Genomic DNA, 27258 nt, shown 5'->3' with positions numbered 1-27258 from the left:
GATAGGGCAGCAGCAGGAAGTAACACTCAGCAGACAGGAAAGGGAAGACGATACGAACACAGAGGTCTGGGTTCTGCAGGCATTTGACAGATATTAAGTGAGTTCCAACCCTTTGAGGATGCAGGTATGGACCAGGAGCTTCCGAACTTTGAGGCTTCTCCTCCTCGGCCCCATCTACCTGCCTTCAGACTCAGCCAGCTCTAACGCCGAGGGTTCCAGAAGCACCCTTTCTTGTTGCTGGGGCTCTGTTCTGCTTTGCACGTACCCACCCCGGCCCGAGGGTGAAAACCCCTCAGGGCCGTCGGGGGCCCAAGCCATCGCTTCTTTGCAGGTCTGGTACCGCCACCGTGTGCCTGGCACGCGATTCCCGACTTCGGCAGGTAAAGACAGGAGAGAGCGGAGGCAGGAGCCCGGCCACACCCCACCCTCCGAGCGGCTGGGCCGGGAGAACTTTCCACAATGATGGGCATGTTCTTTATCTGCAGTGATCAGGACAGTAGCCACAGGATAAGGACCTCCACATCCAGCACTTGAAGCGTGGCTCGTGCCACTGAGGAATGGAATGCTTAATTTTACTTCGTTTTAATTAGAACATACATGCAAATAGCCAGCTGTGGCTAGTGGCTTCTGAATTGGGCCGCATGGCTCTTATCCACGTTCGGGGTCTATAACGCAGGCTCTGGAGAGTTGTATTTTTATTTTTTAATTTGTAAATTAAAGTACTATTTACATAGAGGAAATTTTGCTTTAAACCTTTTTTTTTTAGCGTTTATTCACTTTTGAGAGAGAAGAAAGAGCCTGAGTGGGGTAGGGGCAGCAAGCGAGGGAGACAGAATCCGAAGCAGGCTCCAGGCTCCGAGCTGTCAGCACAGAGCCCGACGCGGGGCTCGAACCCACGAACCGCGAGATCATGACCTGAGCCGAAGTCAGACGCTCTACCGACTGAGCCACCCAGGCGCCCCGAAAATTTGCTTTTTTTAGTGCACAGTTTTGCTACTTTTGACAGATACACAGAGTCACGCGATCGCCACCACAGTCATCCCCTCCCCCGCCCCCCCAATTCCCACGTGCCATTTTGCGGTCAGCCTCTCCCCAGACCTCCAGCCCCTGGCAACCGCTCACCTGTCTCTGTCTCTATAGTTTTGCTTTTCCCGGAGCGTCCTGCAGATGAAAGCCTACCCGGTGCATTTTGGGGTTCACCCGTCTTCTCCTGCAGATTCACACTTGGCTCTTTTTCGTTGCCACGTTGTATTCCACCGCGTGGCTATTGCCGTACGGCAATTTGTTAATCCGATCCCCAGTTGGGGTGCATTGGGATCGTTGGGGCGTTTCCACTTTTTGGTGGTTATTTGCCAACGCAAGTTTTCATTACACTTGGGTTAAAGCCACGTAATGGGGCCGCCAGCCGGAAGGTAAGTTTGTTGAGCTTCGTAAGAAACCGCCAAACTGTCTCCTCAAGCGGTGGCATCGTCGTGCGCGTCCCACCAGCTGGGTCAGCGAGCCCCCGGCCGCCCCACGTTTGCAACAACAGTTGGTATCGTCATTTTCCTTAAGTCACTTCAGTAGGTGTCTACCGATGTCTCGTTGTTTCAACTCACTCCCAACAAGGGGTGATGTCGAGACTCTTTTCCTGTGCTTGTCTGTCATCCGTATATCTTCTCTAATGGCCTTTTACTGGCCCTTTCCTCGCGCCGTCTGTTGAAGCTGTCAGGATATCCAGTGGCTTGCTGTCGGAGGAAGGAATGCAGCGGGTGTCCGGACTTGGCAGGGTCACCGTGACGCAGCCCACGAGCTGCCGGTGTTACCAACACGCGTGGCCTTGCTCCTCGGGAAAAGACTCGTGGAGCTCTGTCGGTCTGGGCCTGGCTGTCTGGCCACACGTGTGGGTGGAACTCTGGCTCCCACCTTTTGGTGCCACTGTGAACATGGATGTACAAACATCTTTTCAAGACCCTGCTTTCAACTCTTTGGGGTTTATACCTAGAAATCGAATTGCTGGATCATATGGTCGTTTTATGTTTAATGTTTTCAGGGACTGCCAGAGTGTTTTCTACAGCAGCTGCACGATTTTACCTTCTCACCACCAGTGTGTATGCAAATGTCTTTGTATCAGATAAATATTGCCCAAATCCCCCAACTTCTGTCCACCTCTCTCCTTCGGCCCCCGCCCTGCCCCCTCGCCTGAGTTACCAGCTTCCTTACTGGCCTCCCACAGTCACTGACCCCTTTCTGACTCGAGCTCCACACAACAGCCAGTGGTTCTGTTTCAAATACATGGGTCAAATACGTGTGCCTTTCTGCCGAAAAGCCCTCAGTGGTTTCCACGGCCGGTGGGACAAGACCTAAATCCTTACATGACCCAACATGGCCCGTTAGGCTTTTTTGCCTAATTGGGCCCAGCTGACGTGGTCACTCTCTGTTTCATCCTCAGTGACCTGTCAGTCCCTGGAAGGTGCCACGCTCCCTTAATACATGCTGTTCCTTGGCTAGAATCCCATCCCCCAGACTCCCACCCCCCCTCACCCCAAATCATCTTTGGACTTCAGATCAACTGTCATTCCTTAGGGAACAGATCCCTGACCCTGTTTCTACTGTCCTCTTCCCTCTGCCAAGTATGTTTTCTTGTGACAGCTTTTCATAAAAATGTTTTACAACCCCCCCCCCCCCCCGCCGCACCCCGCCAGCACCACAAACTTCTCTATCTCCATTTGTACCTCTGTATTTGCTCAGACGATGATTGGTTAATACGTCCCGCACGTCCAGGCTGGAAAGTGAGTAAACAGGCAAACTTCTCACCCTGGGGGGCCCCTTCTCCCCACACACTCTCAGGTCACCACCCGGCAATGCCTCACAGGATTTTTGATGGTGGTGATTTTGTATTTATAAGCACATGCATTTGACCCACGTCTGCATCTCCCACTGAATTGTTAGCCACCAGGGAGGGTCTGTGTTCTGACACCTGACAATCATTTTTTTTTTCCTCCCCCACTATCCCAAATTATGCAGTGGAGGTTTCTGCAGTTGGGGAGGTCGCAGGGGTCAGCACATCTGGAGTGCAATGGACCAGCCTCGTCCTGGGAAAACCACCTTCATGATCATGGTATCTCCCCGGCCAGGTAAGTATTCGACAATTATTAAATGATGGAAATGTGGGAACGTTGCCACCTTTTTAGGGGGCCTGGCTGAATTAGGAAGGCATATGGGGGTCCTCCGTAGTACTAGAGGGGTACTAGAGGTGTCTGACCCCCAATGCCCCACTGGCCAGGCATGTTCTTCCCGGATGAGCAGGTAAACAGCTTGAAGGGCAAAGCTGTGTCTGTCTTCCTGAAGCCGGTGCCTAGCCTGGGTCCCGGGATACTTGATCTAGCTGTTAGTTGATTGAATAAATGATTCCAAAAAGGAACACAGACATCAGGGATCGCGAGCATCTTTAGGCAAACTCCATTTACAGTAGAAAACCCTTAATTCAGGTGCTTAAGTGTGACGGCAGTTTACGCTAGGGGGGTGGAGCATCTGGGCCCCAGAGACTGCTGAGCTCATTTGTCCCTTTGCCCAGTGACCCAGGAGAAAAACTCTCCAGCTAGACTTTTAGGGGTTCCCCTCCTCGGCCCTCCCACCCCAAGCAGAGGCGGGGGGGGGGGGGGGGGGGAAGGACAGTCGTCCCTCCCCCCTCCCCAGGACGGTCCCCACCTTCCCGGCCCCCCCACCCCCACCCAAGGACAGGAACTGGGGCAGGACAGCCGTCCCCCCTCCCCGGTCTTCTCCCACCCCCACCCCAGGAGTGGGAGGCCATTTGTCCCCTCCTCCCCTGTCCTCCGCCCCCGGCCCCAGGACGCGAGCGCGGGGAAGGCAGCGCTCCCCCCGCCGGGCCCTCCACCCCACCCCACCCCACCCCACCCCACCCGAGGACAGGGGCGGGGGGAGGGCAGCGCGCCGCCGGCGTGGACACCGCCCCGGCCCGCCCCGGGAGCGCGCGCGGCCTCCGGCTCCGCTCCGCCCGCGATCCGGCCCGGGATGCCGCGCCCGCCCGCGCCCCGCGGAGCCCCGCCCCCCCGCCGCCGCGCCGCCGCCGGAGGCCGCTCGGAGCTGCGCGAACATGGCCGAAGTCGGCGAGGACAGCGGGGCCCGCGCCCTGCTGGCGCTGCGCTCGGCGCCCTGCAGCCCCGTGCTGTGCGCCGCCGCCGCCGCCGCCGCCGCCTTCCCCCGCCGCCGCGGCCCCCGCGGCCCCCGCGCCCGGGCCCGCCGCCCCGTCGCCGCCGCCGCCCGCCCAGCCCCCGCCGCCGCCGCCACCGCCGCCGCCGCCGCCGCCGGGCGCGATCGCGGGGGGCGCGGGGGCCGCGGGCGCGGGGGGCGCGGGCGGCGCGGGGGCCGCGATCGCGGGCGGCGCGGGTGGCGCGACGGGCCCGGGCGCGGGGGCCGCGTCGGGCGAGGCCCTGGTGGCCGCGGCGGCCGCCTCCGTGCGCAGGAGCCCCGGGCCCGCGCTGGCGCGCCTCGAGGGCCGCGAGTTCGAGTTCCTCATGCGGCAGCCCAGCGTCACCATCGGCCGCAACTCGTCGCAGGGCTCCGTGGACCTGAGCATGGGCCTGTCGAGCTTCATCTCGCGGCGCCACCTGCAGCTCAGCTTCCAGGAGCCGCACTTCTACCTGCGCTGCCTCGGCAAGAACGGCGTCTTCGTGGACGGGGCCTTCCAGCGGCGCGGCGCGCCCGCCCTGCAGCTGCCCAAACAGTGAGTTGCCGCGCCCCCCGCTCCCCGCCCCCCCCCCCCGCCCGGCCTGGACCCCGGGGTCACCCGGACCCTCGGCGCGACTCCCGACTCGTGGTCACCTTCGGCCTTTGGCCCGGCCCGGACCCAGAGGTCACCCTGACCTCGTCCCGGGGTCACTCCCGACCACCGCCCAGGATCCGCAGCCTGACTTAGATCCTGGGGTCACCCCAAACCTTGCCCTGACCCCGCCCTGCCCGACACCGGAGACGCCTCCGACCCCGCCCAGCCTGGGCCTCAGGGACGTTCTCCAACCCAGGTCCGGTCTGTGCTCAACCGGGACACAAGGTCCACTCCTGACCGCCGCCCCCCCCCCCGCCCCGACCCTGCTTGGGCCTTGGGCTCCGAGGGTCGCCCCGCCCCCACCGAGCCTGAACCGTAAGGGTCGCCCTTGCCTCTGCCGGGCCTGGACGGGAGGACACGCCTGACCTCCGCCCAGCCTGAGTCCGGGGGTCGCCCCTGCACGCACTCCTGGAAAGGATTGCATCGGGAGGTGTTGGTCGGGGAGGTGCGCCCCTCACCCCCTCGCACTAGGGGCCGAGTCAATGGCAGTGACTTTGGGCGTGTGAGGGACGTTCCCATTCCCAGGGCAGAGGGACAGGGCAGGAAGTGCTCGGTCCTCAGTGCCCCTGAATGCGCTGCTCCTGGGGTGGGGCAGTGGTACCCAGCACTTCGAGCATTTGTAGCACAGCCTGGGATTCCTGAGCCCAAAGGAGAAACAGCAGTGGGGGGGGGGGGGGTCAGGGCAGGGAGAAGGCGGTTCCAGGGGTGGCACGGCCACTGTCACATGCGTGCTTTTAGCGACATTCAGTCACTTTCCCTTGTCTTCTGGCTCCCACATCCACTTTTTCCCCCACGGGCTCTGCTCCTGCGATCCCTGCTTTCTCAAGGTCTGTTGATGAGGAGAAAGCCTATTTACCTGCCCCGCTTCCTCTTCAGGGCACTTTCTGTTTCTGTGTAGTAATTGCCTTTAACTCCTCACGGAGTGTCTATATTTCTCCAACCGGCTTCCTGTTCCCCAGTCGTCTCTGATGGGCTAAGTGTTCTTTTTTATGAGAGAGTTCAGGGGATTTTTGCTGGGGTGATCCCCGGCACCCAAAGCTTGTTTCTGTAAACTTCTCCCCTCCCCAGGGTCTTGGCGAGCTGGCTTGTAAATATTGCACTGAATAGTTTCCCAGTGCAACACCAGCAGTGACTCATCCCTGCTTAGGGTGTGAGAACAGACCTTTATTTTGCAAACTTGAAAGGTATGTATTTGGGTAAAATCAGGGCTTGGCGAGTCACAGAGTTATTCTATCCTGTGTTTGTTACCACTTTGTTCTCTCTGTTCTGGGCCATTCAGTACATTTCAGGGCCTGGGAGAGTGACAGGCAGAACAGCGCCTTCCCCTCCCCGCCCCCGGGCTCTTAGAGGCCTGTTTCTGCTAATGCGCGTCTGTATACTGGAGGCTGATTTTCAGAGCGCCCTGCCCAGCTGTTGAATAGGTACACTAACTAGGGCCTAGCTTACTGAATCTAGAGCCCACGGTATCTTCTGGAACTCGCAGGGACGGAGTGTTAGCCCGCCGAGTCCTCAGATCAGCCTCAGGATGGGCCAGTCCCAGGTCTGTGGCCTGTAACGCGTGGTGGGTGTTCGTGGTGCATCTCAGGTCTGCCCTCGAGGGGCCTGCCTCCTTGGTGGGCGCGTCTGGAGCGCTGTGCTGTGGCTGACCGGGCTCTCTGCCCCGCTGTGCCTGTGTCTGACTCGAGACGAGCTTCTGAGCAATCTCCACGTAGGCAGTGATGTAAAAATCACAAGAGCAGAACAAACGGGCAGAAGGAGAAACATTAAGTGGAAGTCCGTGTCTCCCCTCCCGTTTGCTTCTGAAAACCGACAAAGCCTGTTGACTGACGTGTTTGGCAGTTTGAGTGGGTTTATGTTTTGTTTTGTGTTTTGTTTTGTTTTGTTTTTCTGTTTTAGACAGCATAAACTACTCCGTAATCCCTCATATGAAATGGCTGTTGTCAACTTCTCAAAGCTAGGCTCTCTGGCCTGTCCCACCGAAAGCACTCAGGAAATTTTAATGAATTCAGCGCAAGGAAGTTGAATGTGTACGTTTTTGTCACTCCCAAAATGGGAAATTCGTTATTTTTAAAGAAAGGTAGTAATTAATGTCTGTTTCCTCTCAGGCATTGGTACATGGTTTTGCCATTAATATTGAAGCTATGGGGGCACCTGGGTGGCTCCGTTGGTTAAGCGTCCGACTTCCGCTCAGGTCATGATCTCACGGTTTGTGAGTTCCAGCCCCGCGTCGGGCTCTGTGCTGACAGCTCAGAGCTTGGAGCTGCTTCCGATTCTGTATCTCCCTCTCTCTGCCCTTCCCCTGCTCTCTCTCTGTCTGTCTCAAAAATAATTAAACATTAAAACAATGTTTTTTAGTATTTGAAGCTATGAATTTCTTTACCATAAATTTAAAATTCCTATCGTATTGGCATTTCGTTGATTTGGCGATGCTTGGATTTCATGGAGTGCAGGTGCGTGAGCCTTGGGGCCTTGTTTTTTTTTTTTTTTGTTTTTTTTGTTTTTTTTTTTGCGCTGTGGTCATAGACACACCCTTTCCCGTTGGGGGACGTCCCACGCACCTCCCGTCCCGGGGACAGGTTCCGCTGCGCATTCCTCACTCTTCTTCCCCGCTCAAGAAAGCACGTGGCTAAGAGGAATACCAGAATGTACCCCCATTTATTTCTAGAGGTACGTCTTCCCAGAACCTCCATGTTTTTGAATGACCGGTGGGAAAACAGTTCCTTGTGACACACTGAGAGCCGGCCCTGCCTGCGGCTGCGGGGCTCCACCGTGCTGAGTGCGTGGGGACACGCAGGGAGGGAAGCGCGTCCCTTATGACTCGTGCTAAGTTATCCACGCCCCTAAGGTAGCGCGCACCTCGCTGGACTCTGCCGGGCCTCCCGAGCCGCGAGTCCAGCATTTCTCCCCACGGCTGGGCCGGGCGCGGTTCTCCCTCCCTGGAGACGCAGCGCAGGAACAGGCGGGCAGTGCGTGCCCAGAGCTGAGTTGTGTTTGTTGAATGAACTCATGAGTAACTGGAGGGATTTGCCGCGTCCGTGGGGAAAGCGGTGGCGCTGATCTCACGCGGTTTTCTGAGGTGGAGAGTCAACTTGCCCCGGGGACGCGTGGACCCCGTTCCCTGGTTTTACGGGTGGATACAGTGTGCGTGTGACTAGTTCTTTACGCCCTCAGATTTGGAACTTGACGTCGATGTTATGTGTGAGCCACACAGAGAGAGGCCCGTACGCAGCCCCCCACGTGCTCTTGCCCCTTTTTTCCAGCCTTCTTTTCTTTAAACAGGTTTGTAATAAACATGGGCTACTTGATTAATTACAGTACAAACAAGACTTCTGTTTGCGGTGGCCTCTGGGAGTGGGAAGATCATAGGGTCCTTTTTTCCCTTTTTCCTTTCCCGTGTTTTCCAACCTTTTGGGGACGAGCAGGGGTCTTTTTTTCTTCCCCCGACACTTTTTATGACAGAACATTTCAAACTTAAAAATAGAGCGGTGAACTTCTATGCACCCGTCACCGGTGTCGGGGGTAGCCTGCCGTGACCTGGCTTACTTTTCCTTCGTCCCCACTCAGCTTTCCTGCGGCCCCGACTTATCTGGACGGAAATCATAAATGTCATCTCCTTCTGTGTGTCAGCGCTTCAGTAAAGATAAAGATCCTTTAAAAAAAAATTTTTTTAACGTTTATTTATTTTTGAGACAGAGAGAGACAGAGCATGAACGGGGGAGGGTCAGAGAGAGGGAGACACAGAATCTGAAACAGGCTCCAGGCTCCGAGCTGTCAGCACAGAGCCCGACGCGGGGCTCGAACTCGCGGACCGCGAGATCGTGACCTGAGCCGAAGTCGGACGCTCCACTGACTGAGGCACCCAGGCGCCCCAAAGATAACCACAATGGTATCACACCTTAAAAATTCACGATAATTTCTTCACGGTCATCAAACTTCCGGCCACTGTATGCGTTCCCCTTGCTGTCTCGTGAATTTCTCTTCTCACACTGTGCTTATTTGGATCAGGAACTAAATCAGGTGCAGACAGCCTGTTTGGCTGGTGTCACTCACATCTCTTGTCACCTGTAGGCTCCATCCGTCCTTGTTTCCCTCGCTGAAGAGATGGGCTCACTTGCCCCATATCGTTTCCACAGCCTGTGTTTGTGGACTGGATTCCCATGGTTCCCCTTACGTAGGTTAGTAGTGGGGCTAAGATCTGATCGGACGCGGGTTTGATGCTGTTTTGCCTGAGCTGCCTCTTAGGCGGTAGGGCGTGTGTCTGTCAGGAAGCAGAGATGTCTGTCTGTCTCCCCTCGCGCCTTTGGACGGTCCTTGCCTGGGCCCGTAGACTGGTTACCGCCTGTACCGTGGCCCGTGATCTTGGCGCCTGGCCGTGCCGGCGTGTGCCCCCCTCTGAAGGACATGCTGTGAGCGGCCCGTGGGAGGGCTCTCAGCTTCCGCACACGGACCGTGAGGGAAGGTGACTGACTGTGACCAGCAGAGCATTTTAGCACGTACGAGATTGTTTCCTGTAGCTTCCCAGGCCTGTTCCGCCGTGGTCCCTCGAAAAGTATGGAATCAGTCACTAACCGTCATAGCTGTAGTTATCAGATTGAAGTCATTTTGAAAGTAGTCGGAAAATGCCCCAGATTTGCTGCAGACAGCAGCCTCCCAGGCAGCAGAAGCTGCTTTTCTCCCTCACTCTCGACGCCGTGCCTCCCCGTCCGCCGCGGCCGCAGGATCCCCTCGCGACCCGGAGCCTGGGTCGTGGCCGGAACTGTGTGCTGCATGGGGTTCGGGACGGGAGAGGGTGTCAGCTCAGCTCCCAGCCGCCGCGAAGGGAGACTGTGCCTCGGACTGGAGAGAAGACAGGTGGCCAGAAGGGCGTCTGAGGAAGAAACGTCCCCGTCCGGGGCCTCCCAGGAGGGAAGAGACGGTGTGGGTGTGGAGGCTGCCGGACTCAGATGTGCCCATGGAAGGAGGAGCCGCTCAGGAGACCAAGCTGTGGGTTCGGCCGCATGGTGTCCGCACGGCGTGGGCCAGAATACAGGATGCACATTTTCTCTAGATACACCCCTCGCTCTGGTTTTCTTGCCCTTTGGCAGTTGTTGTGGATCACTTGTGGATATTTGTTCAAAGTTACACTGTCATCTTGTTAAACGTTTGCTTGGAAAGGGCTTATTTCTGGGAGCGTAACCCATTGGGAGCCGGTACGCGGAATCCCTGTTAATGAAAACGTGTGCCCCTTTCCAACGTTCAGTTCACGCTGACTTTTTCGGGCCTGTCACCCACGTAGGAAGACGTATGTAGTATTTTAGCAATGAGCCTGTGAGAAGGATATTACTTATCACGGAGCATGTGCTGAAATCGAATTTATAATAACTTTACAAAAGCCTTTGTCACTGGGAGAGGGAGAGGGCTGGTGGGCGCCCAGAGGGTATCGTGTAGAGTTTTAATGACGTTCATAGTCAGTGCTTTCGAAAAAGACAGCTATGTTTACAATTATGAGCTGAAATGAAATGAAAGCTTTTGATTTGGAGATACAGTAATTTGCTGTTTGCTGTTTTTGCATCTTGTGAATGTCAGGGGATAAACTTGGTAAATTAATGACAACTCAAATTACAGCAACGCCTCATTTCCATAATTACCCTGCATTTGAAGCATTTCATATTAACAGGAGAGGATTATATGAATGCTTTTACTTTGATTTCCTGGAAATAGGCCCTTGCATCGTGACTGGCAAGGAGGTTTCGTGGGCAACGTTCGCCGCCGCTGTCGCTTCTCCCAAGTTTCCGGTTTTCTGGGCAGAGGTTCCTGATGGATTGAAAGGAAAGCAGATGGAATCTCTGGCCGTGCGTGTATTTCATAAACGTATAAAGGGAAGCCGTGAGGGTGTGCCGTGCACTGCCCAGGAGTCTTGGACAGAGGCCGTGAGCACAGCGGGTCCCCGCCGGCCTGTGCTGGTGGTCCTGCCACCGTGCCCCTGGGGCCTCAGCAGACCCCCTTCCAGGAGCCCGATGGCAGGCCGAAGATGTGTTAGCGCGGCTTTTGCTTTCCTCGGACGTAACGGTTCCAGCCTTACATCATGAGCCGGTCGCAAATGTGTGGCATCCTCTCTCCTACGAATACTTTCCGGGAGGCACGCACAGAAGAAATGGCTATTTTTACGTGGTCTGCTTAAGAAGACGCCTTTTCCCCGTAGTCATCTGTCACATGTTCCACCATGCCCAGAAAGGCACACATGTATCTTCTGTTTGTTTCCTCGGCAAGCGGGGCTCTGGTTCTTCTGCATGTGCGCGCAGAGCGGGGCTGTGACTGCGTCACCTTCCTGCTGGAAGCCACAGCGGCCGCCCGGCACCCTGCCCCTGAGCCCCGGCCCCGGCGCTGCTGAAGGGCTTCCCCTGGCCTGCCCCTCTTCCCCAGGGCACCCCCCCTCCCCCCGCCTCGTCCTCTCCAGCAGGACTCAAGATGTTGCGTCCAAGGGCCCTTCCACACCCTCACACGTCTGGGGACCCCGGAGACCTTTCGTTCACGTCACCCTCAACGATTGGAAGTGAGAAGTTCAAATACACGTGTTTATTGACCTGCTCAGAAAGAGCAGTGATAAATGTATCTCAAGAATCGCTGTTCATGACAAAACCACTCTATTTCCCCAGACACAGACATTTAGAGTAGGCTGTTTGGTGTTTTAAGGCTTTAAGTAACGGTTTAAGCTCTGGCTTGATCGAAGGCGGCTGGAATGTCCTGGCTGCTGTGCCTCTCGTCTGTGGGGGTAGGTGGCTTTGGTTCAGGCTGGGAAGGAAATTCAGCCTCACGCAGAGAGGGGGCTGGACGAGGGAGGGGTATCCTAGCGCCTTTCGGACGATTGTGGACGTCGTTCCTCAACGCCTCCCCGGAACCTGACAGGTGGTAGTTTCTTCAGGGTCACTTGCGGTATGGAGTCTGACACATCATCGGTGGACGTGTTCTCTCTCCGTTACATTAAAACCTGTTGCTCTGTCTCACATCTGGAATAAATCTCTCATTACCCGGCTTGGTTTTGTGACCTCATGCATTGGTTGATTATTGGGGGAAGTATCGATTGAATTACGCAGATCTCCTGATGTCAGTATGTCTTACCATATAAAGAAAAGCATATTTTGTCTTAAGTTGGGTCTGTAAATTTGAGCCCCCTTGAACCCAGCAGGACATTTTTTTGGAAAATAGAAATATTTGAAAGGATCAGACATTTTGATGTAGTGTAATTGTAACATTTGCTTTAAAAGTTGAGCGACACAGTGTATTTTTATAGAAATTAAAAAAGTCATATAATTTAGTCATTGGCCTTGTTAGCACCTCATGACCTAATTAGGCTTAAATTTAGGTGTTTTTTTTTTTTTTTTTCCCCTTGTATGGACAGTCAATTCTTGATGATTTCATATGGGGCTGTCCCATCTTGTCAGTTATTTCTGTTGTCTTCCCATAACCAGGCAGGGCATGGGGGCCCTCGTCCTTCTTCCTGGTTCCCGGGTGGTGGTCCTGCTGTCCCCCCTCAGCCACGGGAGTGGGGCCACCAGGAGAAGTCAGGGAGAAGGGTCTGGACACAGAACTGTGAGAGTCCTCACGGGGTGTCAGTGACAGAGGAGGTGTGTTTTTATGGAAATAACTCCCCGTTTGGGATTCCTTTCGAAACCCTTCTGAGCACACTTCTAAAAAACTGTGCCAACTTTCGATAAACACTGGCATTCCCTCCCTCCCTGATTTCGTATTTTCCCCCCTAGATCTCTTTTCCCTCCTCGCAGTAAATCAGTATCCTAGGGCCCAGCACTGACCTTCTGTCTGCTCAGAAGAGACTCTGCTCTCTGGGGTTTGTAGCGCAAGAACAAAAGGTACTCACTGTTTTTCCAGACGGACAAGCAGAAACGCCGAGTGCGTCTGACCCCTCCCGGGCCCTTCCCACAGACTCGCACTGCCCCCTTTCACAGCTATTCTGGGTTTTATAAACTTCATCGTTGTGGAGTTTGGGGTCACGTGGTGGTTGTGCCTTTGACGCCCGAGCCGATCGGTGGCCTAGCGAGCTGCTCGGGAAGATGTCCACCAGGACGCCTCCCGCCCGACACTGCTGAGCCACGTGAGTGATTTGGGCTCAGGCACGTGCACGGGCAGTGGCTGGGGCCAGCTGTCCATCAGAAACCTGCCCAGAAAAACTCCCTCCTATCACATGATTTGGTTACAGTTTACCGGTGAAATTAAGGATCCTTCTCTGTGCTACCGTGGAGCCGTGGGGGGAACACAGGCAGTGAAAAATAGCTTGTAAGCCTAGGAACCCTTCGGAGCTGATTCAGAAAGAGCGTGACAGTGGAGTCTGATGGTCCCGGTGGCAAAGCAGGCAGCTCGGAGGCTGCAAAGCTCCGTGAACAGAAGTTTGTGTCTGTCTGCCTCCACCCTTGGGGACATAAATATATCCGTTCTGCTTGGCTGGTACACCCCTGAAGCTGGGAACAGTGACTCATCACAGCTTGAGGAAAACATCTTTCCCTCAAGAATAGCCACCTCCCTCTGGTTGGATTCCGTATCAACTGCGAACATTTATAGCCCTGCCTTGGCTGCTGGCATGCGAGGACACTGCTGAATATTCGGCTTTCTTAGCGGTTGTGTTTTTCTCTGCGGACTGTGGTGTGAGCAGGTTTTCCAGACCCGCTGACCCTTTGGGTTAGCCAACAGGAGGTCTCACGGAGAGTCTAGAACTTTCTGCAGTGATAGAAATGTTTCGTGTCTGTGCCATCCAAGATGGCAGCACGAGGCGTGTGTGGCTGGCGAGCGTCTGAAATGTGGCCGAAGTGAGTGGAGAACTCAGTTTTTAGTCGTTTGGTCTTTAAGTTCGTTCACGTTTACCAAGCCGCACGTGCCGCTGGCCTGGAGAGGTGGCCGGTCTGTGGGTCCCCGGGGCGGGCGTGGCCGCTGCCTCAGTTTACCCGTCACCCCCGAGGCACGCGTATTATTTTCTGCAGGGTGCTCGAGGTGAGAGAGCCCCACAGGTGTGGCCCGGGCCTGGGGCTCAGGCGGACTCCCTGCGGCTCCGGGGGGTGAGGCGCGGAGGCCGCCAGCCGTGGCCTTCCGGAAGGACGTTGAAATGTCTTGTGGCTGCACAGGCCGGCCATCCTCGTCGGCTTCTGCTCCTCGGCACCGCAGACACGTGAGCATGGACGGTGTCCGTTTTCGCCTGTTGCCCGGGTTCTCGAAGCCCGAGGGCCGAGCAGAGAAGCGAGGGACCCAAAGTCGATGCCTGTGGGTAATAGAACACGCGCGGTTGCTGGTGTGGGAAGCAGCGTTCCTCAAACTCCGTGGCCCTTTCCGGCCCCGGCTTCCCTGTGCCCGTTGGTCGTCGACAGAGTGCTTGTGAGTCCAGTGCCTTGATGTGAACATTACACGCTCACAGATTTTGAAGTTCCTTTGTGAACAAACGAGCGTGCGGCTGCCTGCACGGACGCCTGCTCACGCCCGGACGTGCTGTCAGTATGGCTGGTCATTCTCTGGTGTGACTGTTGGTCGTGGACCCCCCCCCCCCCCCCCCGCCCCGCAGGGAGCCGCGAGCCCACGAGGGCAGGGCTGAGCTCCCTGCACTTAGCGCTCGGAGGCCACGAAACACGAAACACCTACTTACGTACGTAACCTTCTGTGGCCTGCTGCTTGTCGTACGGGACAAATTCCAACGTCTGGCTCACGGAAAGCCCGGAATCGGTGTTTCTGATTCGTGGTCAGGAGCCCCGTGCTCCACGTGGGAAATCGGGGACCCGCCGTCGTCGGCTCGGCTCTCTGGGCCGTGGCGGTGTCTGCACCCGGCTTTCGGCCAGCGACCAGAGCTCGGCCCCGGGCCGCTCCGCGGGAGGGCCGTGTGTCCGGGAAGAAGAGGAAACGCCCCGGTGGGCGGTCAGCCGGTCTCAGCGCCTCGGGACCCTGGCAGCGGACCGCAGCCTGTGGGCGAGTCCCGCCAGACGCCTGTCTTTGTGAATGAAGTCTTACGGGAGCACGGCCGTGCCCGTTCCTCGACATGGTTTCTGCGGCTGCTTGCTTGAGGCAGAGGCGGGGTGGCCCGAAAACCTAACAGATTCAGCGTCTGGCCCTTTACAGAAACAGCGCACACGCTCGGCAGCCCAGTCCATTCAGTGATACATTTTGCCGAGATCGTTACCGGTTTTCTTTACGTGGAGCCCCTGTGTCTCTTGAGGTGTTATGTTTAATTCTGGGTGTTTTATATATTTGTCTTGGGGATGGTCACTATCAATAATGGGATCTTTTTTCCCTTATTATTTTCCAAAGGGTTACTGCTGACATGTAGGAAAGGAGGGTTTTGTGTGTGTGTGTGTGTGTGTGTGTGTGTTTGTGTTTTCTTTTTTTGTATGCACTTTATAAGACTAATTTATTTACATTTTAGAAACAAGCTTCCAGAAAAGTTTTAAGACTCGTTCAAATAACTCCTGTCCTCTGCCCAGATTCAATGTTTAACTTTCTGCCATGTTTGCGTTTAGTATTTTCTCCACACGTATCTGTGCTGCTTGAGGGCAGGTTACGCATACGACGCCTCGTTTTCCCTTGGAGTAGGGGCATCTTCCGTAGCCGCAGCTTGGTCACCGAGTTGGGGACCTCGTGCCCCGCCCTCTAATCCACGGCCCGTGTGCCCGCGCCGTCAGGTGCCCCAGTAGCACGCTTTACGGTGTCCCGGGTCCTGTCCAGCGTGGAGCCCTGTGTTTGGGTGCCCTGTCTCTCTGGCCTCCTTGCTCTGCGACAGCTCCTTGGCCGCCTTTTGTGTTGACCTTGACGTAAAAAAAAAAATAGGACAGTCATCTTACCGGATGCCTCTCAAATTAGATTTGACTGGTTAAGACCAAGTCCTGATGAGATTCGGGTCAGGCATCTCCACAGCCCGAGCGAGAGCACTCCCCTTCTCCAGGGCCACTCCAATGCTCGCGTCCCTCCTGGTGGAGGTGACGAGGATCCCTTGGTAGAAGTGTTGACTGCGCTTCTCTGCCCCATAGTTACTGTTTTTCCTTTTGTAGTTAACAAGTAATTTTTGCCCTTCAGCGCTGGAATAAAATGCTTATTTTGTATCTAGTCGCTGTTACTGTTCCTTGTAACAGTTTTTAAATTCACGGTTTGCATGCGTTTTCTAGGTCAAATTTTCATCCGCAAATGATGATTATTTTGTGTCTTTCTTCCACTACCTTTTATCTCCTTTCTTCTTGCATCTTGTTGACTTTGCTAGAACCTCCAGGTAACACAGAGTGGGCACCCTGATGGTGGGCTCCATTCTTGTTTGGAGCCGGACCAGGAAGGCTTATGGGGCCTTTCAGAGTAAATGTAGCCTTGCTGCTCCGAAGCTGCTTCCCGAAGGCAGTCTTCCTGGCACCTCGCCGAGGTGAGCCCGGGGCTGCGCACCCACGGCACCCCTGGTCTGGCCATCCCGCTGTTACTGTAGGGTCGGTAGTGTGTTTATCTGACATGATCTGGTGGGGGTGGGGGGTGCGCAGGATTGTGCCTTCCTCATTTACTGCTGTCGTCCCAGTACCAACCAGCGACCCCGGGCTGGGCACATAGTTGGCGCTTTGTAAGTTGTTGGCAGAATGAATAAAAAAGCAAACAGGAAAGGTCTGAGTGCAGAAATAACCTGGCAGAAGACGGTGACCAGAGGTGACAGGAGCTTAGCATCTAAAAGGTCTGCATCGTCACCCCCCAGCTGGGTGCCCTTGGGCAGGTGCCCTGACCTCAAGCTCCATCTGCGAGACGGGCACACTCCCCACTTGCTGGGGAATTCCGAGAACTAAAAGCGGTGGGCCAAGGTGTTCACCTCAGTGTCTTGGTGCATAGGTGACCCCTCCACGTGCCTAGGCCGTTGCCATCGCTGCTGTGACCGTGACCGTGTAGGAGAGGCTTTGTTGCTCTGTGAGGCGTCCAGGTGTCCGAAGTGAGATCTCCTTTGCGGTGGGAAAGCTGTTGCAGGGCCCGGAGCCCGTCTCGGTGGGGTAGTCCGGCCCCCGCCCTCCAGCAGAGGTGCCGGTCACTGGCAGGGTGTCACAGAGCGTGGCATCCGGCCTGTGCCGGCTGGAGACTGGGCTTGGGTGGGCCAGGATCCCTCGCAGCTCCTCAGGCGGTGCAATCAGAGCAAACTAGGGTTTGTTTCTGGTGTTTCTCTGAGCTGCTTGCGCAGAGGGTGGGGATTTGAAAAGACAAACTCGGGTTTTCCCGTGGATCAGTTTGAACCGCCTTCGTGGGGCTCAGAGACCGGCCCGCACTGGGGCGGGACGCTGAGAGCAAAGCCAGCCTCAGCGCGGCGGTCTGACGGCCCCTGGCTGGGACGCAGGGCACTCGGCAGGGGATCAGTGGGCAGCTGGGGACGGAAGCCCAGATCTGATCCGGTAATTGGTCTGCACGTCAAGGCGTTTACAAATACGGACAAGTATGGAAGATGACGGAACGTGTGCTCGTGACCCACGAAGAATTGGCACTTGTTCACATTGTGTCATGTGCTTTCAAGGCTTTTTAGAGTTTTGTTTTATTTTTCTTTTCTTTTCTTTATTTATTTTTGCCCAATGTAGGGCTTGAACTTGTGACCCTGAGAGATCAAGACGTGAGCTGCGATCAAGGGTCTGAGGCCTAACCGACTGAGCCACCCAGGCGCCCCTATTTTTTTTTTTTTTTTTTTTTTTTAGTTTCGTTTATTCAGTAATCTCTCCATCCAGCACGGGGCCTCGAACTCACAACCCCGAGATCAGTGGCCGCTCGTCCAGCGGAGCCGGTCAGGCGCCCCAGGCCTTGTTTTGAATAGAGAAACAACCCCCTGCAGATGACAGCAGGCCCCGAGTCCCCCTTCCTAGCACGTTTCTGTCCCTTCTCCAGAGGCAGCCACCCTTCGGATTTTAGCTGCGGATCTGTCTCACTTCCCCTGTTTCAGTTGTTGCAGGGGATGGGGGCAGACGTACAGAAGTGGCCTCACAAATCTGCCCGTTACGCTACGTGTATTTTCCACTTCTCCAGAAGACTGGTTCGTGGGTGACACCGTCAGACACAGAGGCCTCCTGTTTCTTCACAGCCCTGCTGCTCGGGCCCCCGTCCTTCCCGTCCTGCAGCGTGCTGTCCCGCCCGTCCCCCATTCTCTCGGCTCTGGCCAGGGTGGCTCCCGTTCAGCACGTCCGGCACGTCCAGCGCTCCCGCGTGCGCCTGGCTACCGGGAGCCCCTCCGTGTCTCGGCTGGAGCACCTGTGCCTGCTCTGCTCGCACCTGCTCCGGGGTGGCTCTGGGCTCCTGCCCCGTCCCGGGGCTCGTCTGCAGCCCTGCGCGGTGGCCCCGGCATCTCCACGTTGAAAGCAGACGGCATTGGGAAGACCGCCCTCAGCCCACCCCCCACCCCCCCCCCCGGCCCGCATGCCCCCTGCCAGGTGGTCACCGAGGCCTTCGCTTCTACCCGCGTCCACACGTGGGTGCTCGCGGTGTGTCAGGTGCGGTGGGGGCCGGGTCAGGAGGGAGACCTCACGATCGTGAAGCGTGAGCGTGTGGTACCATTTCGGAGGGTGCAGGGTGCAGTGAGGAAACCAAACAGAGACTGTTAGGTGGGTGGGGAAGTGATATTTTGGCATCTCCGTTACGAGCAGAAGCTGCTGACTGGAAGCATCGAGGACAGAGACTTCCCGGCGGTGGGACCTGTGGGTGCAGTGGCTGGGGTGGGGGGGGGGGGGGCCGGTGCACCCACAGAGGAGGCCAGAGACTGAAGGGCCCAAGGCCCCCGGAAGGTTCCAGGGGGCGGTGACATTCCCAGCAGGGCCACCGTGGCAGCGGTCGGTAGGGTCTGTAGGGCCGAGTGCTGGGCCGGCTCTGAGGGCGTGGGAGCGGTGCGCGCGCGCGCGCGCGTACATGTGCTTGCGCGTGCGCGTGCATGTGAGTGCGTGCGTGCGCGTGTACGTGTGGACAGGTCCCTAAAGCACCCAGGAGGAGCCACCTGTCCAGGGCCTGGAGTCCTCACCTCCCCCAGCTGTCCCCGGCGCTGCCTGGCCTCATGGTGCGGAAGGAAGGAAGTGTGCACGAAAGTTCCGGAGCCCGGGGGGCTAGGGTGGATTTTATCCACCCGCGTGCCGGGGACAGAATGTCGTTGAGAACGATGGTTTCCTTCTGTGTGGCAAAACGAAAAGCTTCAGTCATGAAACCACACGACCTGAGGGAAGCCCCAGGCAGGGGCTGGCTCCTCCCTGAGACTCAGCATGCTGTTTGGACAGCGGGAAGGCCCTTCCGGACTCTGGCGGCGTTTCCAGCTCATCTTGCTGAGCGTGCCGTGACTGCTTCAGGGTAACATTGCAGATGGAGCCATGGCCTGCTGGAAGCGCTAGAGGGACCACCCCAGCCACGCCTTCATCCGGGGAGGTGAGAGTCACGGACGTCACGTCTGTGCGCTAATCCCTGCCCGTCTCTGTGAGCGCAGAACACCTAACAGTGCGGGAGAATGTGTGCGTGCGCCTGTTGTTTTGAGAGTATCCGTCCGTCTGCTTGGAAGGTTGGCTACTGCTTGCTTGATAAAACAGCGTGGGAACAATTACTCGGACAGCTCGAGGTGCCGGCTTGGGACCCTGCCCTTGGAGCCCCGGCGAAAGTATAGATTCCCGAGTACTTTGTGCGTACCCCGTCCCTGATTGGAGACCGAGAAGCCGAGGCACAGGCCACGGTGGAACCGTCCGGGGCCAGAACCTGCTTATCTTCAGCCCACACCCTGGTCCGCATTTTCTTCTGCTCCCCGGGCCTGTGAAAGGCGGAGGAGAGGCCAGAAGAAGGCTTGCTGGGGAGGGCGTGCGTGCTGTTTCCCTGGCCCGGCTCGCGTGCCCGAGGGCCCTGGAGACACAGGGTGACCTCGGACAAGCTGAACGTCTCCTTGCCGACCCCTCTTGCACCCGGGGGACCTGGGCGCTGGCCCATCGCACCACTTCCAGATGGAGCCCGAAGAATGTATCGCCAGCTGCTGAGAGCCCTCTGTGTACCCGGGCTGTCCTCAGCCCCGGTCACCGTCTGCTAAGACAGGCGGACAGCCACCGGGACGGGAGGGTATGTAGGCTAAAGGGGCTTGAAGGCTGGAGTCACACAAAGGGTGGCACTCGTGGGGCCCTCTGAGGGTGACCAGCGGCAAGACCAATGCCACGGGAACAGCAGGTAGGACAGGGCCAGACTAGCATGTCTGGGGACGGGCCCAGGATGTGGGGAAGGAGGGAGGGGCTGTCCCGGCTCCCCCTGCTGCGCCCTCAGGTTCTCGGGGGCTCCGTGGGCCCCCGCAGGTGTGCCCTGTGCGGGGCGCCCTGCCCCCTCCTCTTCAAGGCCGAGTGCCCACGGCCGGAGGGGCGCTTCCGCTAACGCACGAGGGGTACGCTTCACTGAGCAGCCGACGTGCCACACACTGTCCCAGGGAGCCGTCCGGCTTCGTGCCTCGGGGAGGGCAGGGGGCCAGGCGGAGGCGGAACAGCTTGTCTGCGTTACGTATTGCCCTTTCTTGTAAGATTCTCCCTAATACTTAACTTATTTCGAGTTATGAACCTGTGTCCAGTGAATTGAATTTTTCTAAAGTAGATCGGTGTGGTTTTTTAAATGCCAGGGAGATTGAGATGGGCCTTCCCGGGCGGGTGTCAAGCAGGAGTGGGAGCCCAGCCTGGGCCGCTGAGTGGGCCCGGGAGGCAGTTGCCCCGTCCCGTGTCCGGCCGGGACAGGTGCCCCTGTCGGCACCCCGGGCCCAGGAGCCACTCGCCGCAGGTCAGCTACTGCCGGAGCCCCTCCCTCCAGCTCATCTTTAAATCGTGGTGACACATACATAAAGTAAAACCCGCCGCTCTCCCCATCTCCGTGTCCGGTTCGGGGGCGTCCGGTACGCTCACGCTGCTGTCACCAGCGGCCAGCCGCCGACCGCGTGCGTCTTCCCCAGCCGCAGCTCTGTCCCCCCCCCCGGGCGCTCCCCTTCCACTCTGTCTCTGGAGCGGCCTATTCCCGCGCCCCCTTCCGCGTCTCATCTTCACTCGGCTGCCAGTCCAAGCACGTGCGCCCCTTACCGTACGTGTTCATGCACGCGTCCCCGCCGCCCTCCTGTCCTGCCGGCCTTTCCTCAGTCCCCTCTGTCCCCTGCCTGCCTGGAGCACCGTCCACCTTCTTCCGTGCAGGGCACGCATTGTTTGCGGTCTGCGTTTCTTCGGGGTGTCGGTGTTGTTTATAATTGGGCACATATTTTATAGGACACGTTCCCCTCCGCCCCTCCCCCTGCCTGCCCCGTTAAGCTGGAAGGTCTGGGACGGCGAGGACCGTGCACGCAGGTGTTTCTGCTGTGGCTCACCAGGTCGTAAGGTTCATGTGGGCCTCTTCGCTGGTGAACGTGTGGTGGCAGAGGAGAACCTGAGTAACCACCCCCCCCCCCCCCGCCTCTGTTGACCCGGAGGTGATGTGGGGAGGCTCTCAGAACTTGGTCAGCCCCACTTTGGATAGTCGTTGCCAGGATGGCTCCTACAGGCGTGCCCTGGTTCCCTCCTCCCTGTGCATGCGTGGCTTAGCGTCCCTGTGCTCTCTGGTTCCGGCACCTTCTATGTGCGCCGGCTGTACAGGGAGCTCTAGCGATACGTGCAGCCCATGTTCGGGGATGATTAATCTTTCAAGTTTCTTGCCTTCTAGCCTTTAAGGGATTGAACTGGAATTCTGACGTGTGGGGATTTGCTGCGCTTACTCAAATTTACTTCTTCTCATCGTAATTTTGTCATTTTTAAAAAATTATAACTCCATGTAGCCTTCATCTTTTATGGCTTTCGGAATGGTAATTTCATTTTGTTCACTGTCACCTACGAAGCCAGGGAGGTAAGATGTATTTTTAACAAGATAACTAAAAAAAATGGGCAAAAATTTTCAAGTCGGTAACTTTTTAAAGGAGCAGATGATTGTCTCTTCGGAGAATTCATCTATCCAAAGTGATTTTTCTCCGGAGGAGTCCAGACTGCTGATATGGTAATAAACAGAAAGCTAAAAATCTTTAATACTAAAGTTTATTTGGGAGTTTGTTTTAGAAGCCTGCGTTCTGTCCAGAAAGCCAAAAAAAGTGCCTTTTTTAGCTTTTATGTTCTGTACCTTTACTATTTCAGATGTTTTGGTGTTAAATATGCAATCCATGCTTATAGAAAACTTGGAAAATGTGGAAACGTGGCAAGAAGCCACGAATAGCTCTCTGCAGAGACACCGGCTAAGGCCGATTTTCCTTGCTTCCTTTTTAAAGAGCCTTAGCAGGAGCTTTGCTGAAACTGCAGATTTGCAATTTCACTACCGCTGGGGATCCCAATCCCACCGGTCAGACCTTAAGACGCCTTTTTTATGTTAATGTCTGTTTAACCGAGGAGGTTAGGGCCGCTTTGCCCCCCCCAAGCTAGGAGTCCGCCTCTGGCCTCTTCGCCTGTCCCTGTGGCCTGACGCTTGAGGGGGAGGTGGGGGGAGTCCGCCGGCCAGGCTGGCGGGGGCGGCCCCAGAGGAGGCCGTGTCGGGCGGCTCCTGGCTCCTGGTCCTGCTTCCTGTGCTTCCCTCTTATCAGGAAGGGGCCTCCCCACCGTCCTCATCGGATTGGACCAGATAACGCTTGCGGTAACCCAACGCAAAATGTGATTGCTAGTTTTTTCTGGAAAGTTTTCAGAGTGGGGGGGGTGGTGCAGAAGAGGGCCTGGAGCTCCGGGCTGCAGACTTCTCACGGGAGAGCTGTGTTTGGGGGGCGAGCGAGGGGCTGTGTCCTCCGCAGTGAGAGCCAGCCCGGCCGAGTCCCCCTGGAGCCCAGGGCAGGAGGGGCTGCTGGCTCTCCAGGGTCTGCAGAGACTTGCCATTTTTCCCCAGCACTTTGGATTTGCAGGGCCGACCGATCATTTTATGGAAAACAAACGGATAACGCGACGGCTCACGGAAAGCTCTGCCCTGGAAATGGCTCAGCTGCTTTACAGCCTGACTGAACTCCATTGCGGTTTCTTTGTAAAAGTGCAGACTCAAGCCTGTGCATCTGCTGCCTTCACGGGAGAGAAGAGGCTCCAGCAGCCCAGGCAGGGCCCGACCAGCGGCCGGCTGGCAGGGAAAGAACGATGCCTTTCCCTCCTCCCGCTTCCTGTGATGCTACGTGTGTCCATTCATGTGTCGGGCGCCCAGGCAGGAGGGTGGGGGCAGGTGCCGCACAGACTCTCAAGGAAAGAAAAGTCTGGAAGTTAGGACCCGGAGGCAAGCTGTGCTGGGCCGGGAAAGAGGGTCTGCTCAGTTTTTATCTCAGAGAACGCTGCCGATGAGTAGACCAGACCCTTGGGATAAATGGACGTGACCGAGGGTGTGATTTACATAACAATGAAGCCAGTTCAGGAGACCCTGGGCTGAAACCGGGCCTCTCTCGGCGGGGTGATTCCTTATTCCACGGTGCTAATCTGCTTGATGACCCACTTCCCCAGGCACATCTCTTCTCTTCACGGCACTAAACATGTTCAGAGACACGGGGTCTGCCCTAGCGGGCCGGTGGCGGTAAGAGCGGCCCACGGGATGACCTCCGCGCCCCGCCTGCGCCCCGCCAGCACCCCTCCGTCTGGGAAGGGCCCGTCGTCACTCGTCTTTCCCATCCATACGTCCCCTGGTGCCACACGGTCCTTCTGACTCACGAGTGTGGGAGCTTATTTTGTTAGTGATCCTCAGATTTTCACACGCTCTCCCGGTTCTGAGTAAACACAGGGGCGAAGAAGGGGCTGCTCTGCACAGGCCCCTGGGTCAGGACCGGTTTGCAAGGACAAGGCCGGCTTTTCTGGGCGGTAGGAATGTGCCCTTTGAAGGGCCTGTCAAGGGCCGCCCCGAGCAGAATAAAGGAATAAAGGCCTTTTCAGGTTCTGTTTGGTGAGGATACCACTCCCCCGTTTTGTTTGGGGCTCTATGCAGGACGGCCGGTGTGGAGGTCTCTAAAACGAGGCTGGTTGCTTTGTAAACATCATCTGGTTGCTGGAGAGGATCCCAGCCTCCTTTCGGAAAACCGGATGTGCTTCCTGACTCTTTGATCAGGCTGCTGGGTTATCAGTGGCTGCTGCCTTGGGTAAATCGGAATTGGATCTGGGCTGCGGAGGTGGGGGGAGGTCGGGGGAAGGTTGGGGGTTGGGGGGGGTGGGGAGACCATTCCCTTAGGAAAGGTTGGAAATGTTGAAATCTAACTCGACCTTATATTACCCAAAGCGATTTTCTCGGTTTAGTACGGGATTTGACGTGGCACAGCGAGGACGAGGGGCCTGGGGTGTAACAAACCTGTGTGATAAAAGCATAGCGATTTGCCCCAAATGATAGAAGCTTCAGCTTCTTTTGTGTGCCCTGGGAAGGACTGTGCTCTGAATGTTTCTGCAGCGAAGCCACAGTGTCGCGAACAGTGGGGTGTGGTCTGGCCTCGGCTGCCCCGTGGGCTCGAGGGCTGGTGGGCAGGGGTGGCATCAGAGGCCGCCTCCTGAGGAGGCTCGTGGGAAACGTCTCTTGTGAATGTGGCCACTCGAGCACCCGGTGGCTGTGAACCCAGCAGCCCCATCCCCACGTCCCCTGGTGTCTTCTCTGTGCTGTTCACGGCCTCGAGTGCCATTTCCACCCCTGTCTCCCGGACAGCCCCCCCCGCCCCAGCCTTCCGGCCATGTACACCTTGCCTCCCCGTGTTGTGTACCAGGGTGGGGTGCAGCCCTTCACCGTGGCTCCTGTCTTTGTCGCTCTGATGCAGCACCTGTCACACGGCTGTTTATTTGCCCTCCTGACTAGGTCACAGGCCCTGCCTCCCAGGAGAAACCGTCATTTATGTTTCTCCTTGGGGCCTGCACAGAGCCGGGTGCTTAACAAACACCTAACGAGTGTTTGTGGGTGAATCACAGCCTGAAGGGGTGCGCCACGGCCTGGGCCTCCTCTGGGCGGGCCGTGGTGACTCCCAAGGGGACCTGGTGAGTGCGGCCCTTTCTGCCAACATGGGGCTTTACCCTGGCACTCGGGCTGTCATCCGGGAACACAGACCGTGTCTTCCCCACACGTGGGCACGGTTGGTAGTTTCGTGGCAGGCGTGTGTGGTCGGCCGGCAGGGAAAGGTGAAGCCTCATTCACGTAATAAAAAGTCCAAGCTGCGTATCGTGCCGTCGGCTTGAACTTCTGAGGCGTGAGCTTCCACACGTAGTGACGGCTCCCGGCTTGAGTGGCCTGGTGCGGCCCTCGCGCCCCGTCATGGCTCGCTGACAGCTTGCTGCCCCTGGTCTGCGTGGTGGCGGGACTGGCGGGACCGTGTCCCTGCAGCGGGGGGCTTGCGTGGGCTCCTGCAGGGAGGTGCGCGGACCGGTGCCCGGTGCCCCCCACGTCACGCTGAAGCTGGAGGAGAGAGAGACCAGCAGGTGAGAGAAAGCGGCCGTGTGAGATCGAGTTGCCAGGCGCTAGGTTGACTCAGAGGCAGTTCTGGTGGTTTTCTCTGTTGAAATTTTTAACAAAATTCGGTTTCTCCATTTCTGCATCTGAGGAGCTGGAAAGCCAGGGCTGAACTAGAACCTGTCAGTTGCTGCCTTGGTGACTGGATGGCTTTGGACAAGTGACTTATCCCCCCTAGGCCTCAGTTTCCTCATCTGTAAAGCAGTGCGGATGCCACCTTCCTTCCCGGGACGGTGGAAGCCTTGGAAAGTCCTGGATGACTGAGTTTCCTACCTCAGGATCTGCACACTCGACCGGCTTCATCGACAGAGACCCGCACACGTTGGCTTCAGGACCAGTGTTGGTCCGTGTTTTAACTGACATCTGAACTGGGGATTTGAACCAGGGGACTGTTTTAGACTTTAATTACCACATCACGTGGACTCCAGAGGAGCTGTGCCACCGGGTCTGACTCCCGCTAAGCGGGACGTGTGTCCCGTGCTCCAGAGAGAGGGCCACATTCGGGGGCGGGCTGGCCGCCCGGCAGCGTAACACAGGCCTGTCCCCACACTCTGTGCAGGTTGAGACTCATTTAATGGAGACTGAGCTCAGATGGAACCCCGGGCTCCCCCGCGTGCAGCTAGGCACTGCACGTCCTGGCTTGTCCTGCTTCGTGGTCGCCACGGGGTTGCTGCTGGTTCTCCTCACCGTGCTTGTCCTCCGTGCTCCTCCCCCTGCTCAGCGTGGTTCTTCCTCAGTACAGACGTGGCCTCCGTCAGCGTGGCCTCTGGCGCACTTGTGAGACTCGGTCCCGGCCGCTAGGTGCTCGGGGAAACCAGACCATGAGTCACAGCCTCGAGAGGGGCTCCGAGCCGGGAAGGGCACTGAGAACTGGCGTGCGGCGAAGCTGGTACTCGGTCCCGCCTCTCCTGACCCCTGGTCGGCACCTGCTTTTGCTCCTGAAACAGACGCTTCTTCAAGGCCCCGGCCCGAGGCAGGGTTCATTCTGGTTCGGCTCCAGAAGCATTGCGCTGACGTTTGTCCCGCTGGGGCCACCAGAAACGCAAGGACGGGAAGCTCCTGCGCCGGGAAGGTTTCCTCCGTAGGGCAGCCCCGGCAAAGCAGGCGCACCAGCCAAGCGCTCATGCGCTCGTGCGTGATGTGTCAGTCAGAGGGGCCGGGGCATAGTAGCGGGCACACCCGATGACCGGTGCGCGGCGACCGAAACAGAGGAAGTGGCGGCAGCCAGCCCCTCCCGGAGGCGGTGAGGACAGCCTCTCCCCGGGGGGGCCACAGAGGCCGCGCACCCAGCCCGTGGGAGGGGTCGCGGCCGGGAGCGGGCGTACCCCCGTCTGCACAGTGTCGGCCCAGGAGTGGTGGGCCGGGGGCGCACGTGACCGCACGGGCTGCCGGAAGTGTTGCTTAGCTGCGGCCCCAACGGCAGACGCGGTCTCGGCAAGCAGCCAGCGGTCCGTCCAGCGCGAGAGAGCCCATCTGGATGCGGAGTGCAGAAAGGTGTGGTGCTTTTAGTGGACCTCAGACACGTTGGCAAGTGGAGCGGCCGGGAAGGTGCTGAAAATTCTGTGGCCGCGGGTGTCTGTTGGAGGCTTTTCAAGGAGGCACGTGATGTGGTTCCCAGCACGTTTAGGAACCCGAGTCGGCAGCGGCCGCGGGGGGATTGGGGTGGCCACAGGCCTGCAGCAGAGCAGACATGACGCCCATGGCGGGCACGCTGGCCGACCGACAGCTCTCGGCTTAATCTCGTGCGGCAGGTGAGTGCCCCCACACTTTACGAAGGAGGGGCCCGGTTTCGAGACGTGGAGTCCCTCCCCAGGGGCACACAGCCCGCCAGGCCGGGTCCCGTACACGGCCACAGGAAGGGAGCGTTCAGATGTGCAGATGACCTCGGAGGGCCGCAGCCTCCGGGAGAGGCACGCCGGGGATGCCGAGACACGAGCCGGCCTTGAGCGAGGTCAAGTTGGGTTTGAGATGAACCGAGCCTGGGAGCGGGGCAGGGCCTCCAGGCAGCGGGCGACCGACCCCCAGGCCGGGAAAGGAGA

General features: G+C 57.5%; 1 protein-coding gene, 1 non-coding gene and 1 pseudogene across 2 annotated transcripts in view; 1 reads left to right on the top strand and 2 right to left on the bottom strand.

Annotated features, from left to right (window-relative positions):
• Positions 1–872: 872 nt before the first annotated feature.
• TRNAR-UCG (transfer RNA arginine (anticodon UCG)) lies at positions 873–957 on the bottom strand. The gene has a single exon. It is a non-coding gene; the product is annotated as a tRNA-Arg (tRNA).
• Positions 958–2938: 1981 nt separating this feature from the next.
• On the bottom strand, positions 2939–3124 carry LOC128774795 (U1 spliceosomal RNA; annotated as a pseudogene).
• Positions 3125–4081: 957 nt separating this feature from the next.
• FOXK1 (forkhead box K1) overlaps positions 4082–27258 on the top strand; it is a 63650-nt gene continuing 40473 nt past the window's right edge. Inside the window, 2 exon segments of the mRNA XM_053894116.1 lie at positions 4082–4216; positions 4218–4726. Coding sequence (XP_053750091.1) covers positions 4097–4216; positions 4218–4726 — 629 coding nt within the window. The 5' untranslated portion in view covers positions 4082–4096.

The sequence above is a fragment of the Panthera pardus genome, unplaced genomic scaffold, assembly GCF_024362965.1.
Source record: "Panthera pardus isolate Hobbes unplaced genomic scaffold, ASM2436296v1 HiC_scaffold_4, whole genome shotgun sequence".
Lineage (NCBI taxonomy): Eukaryota > Metazoa > Chordata > Mammalia > Carnivora > Felidae > Panthera > Panthera pardus.
Note: the sequence above shows the minus strand (reverse complement) of the source record. Positions and strands in the feature narration are given on the sequence as shown.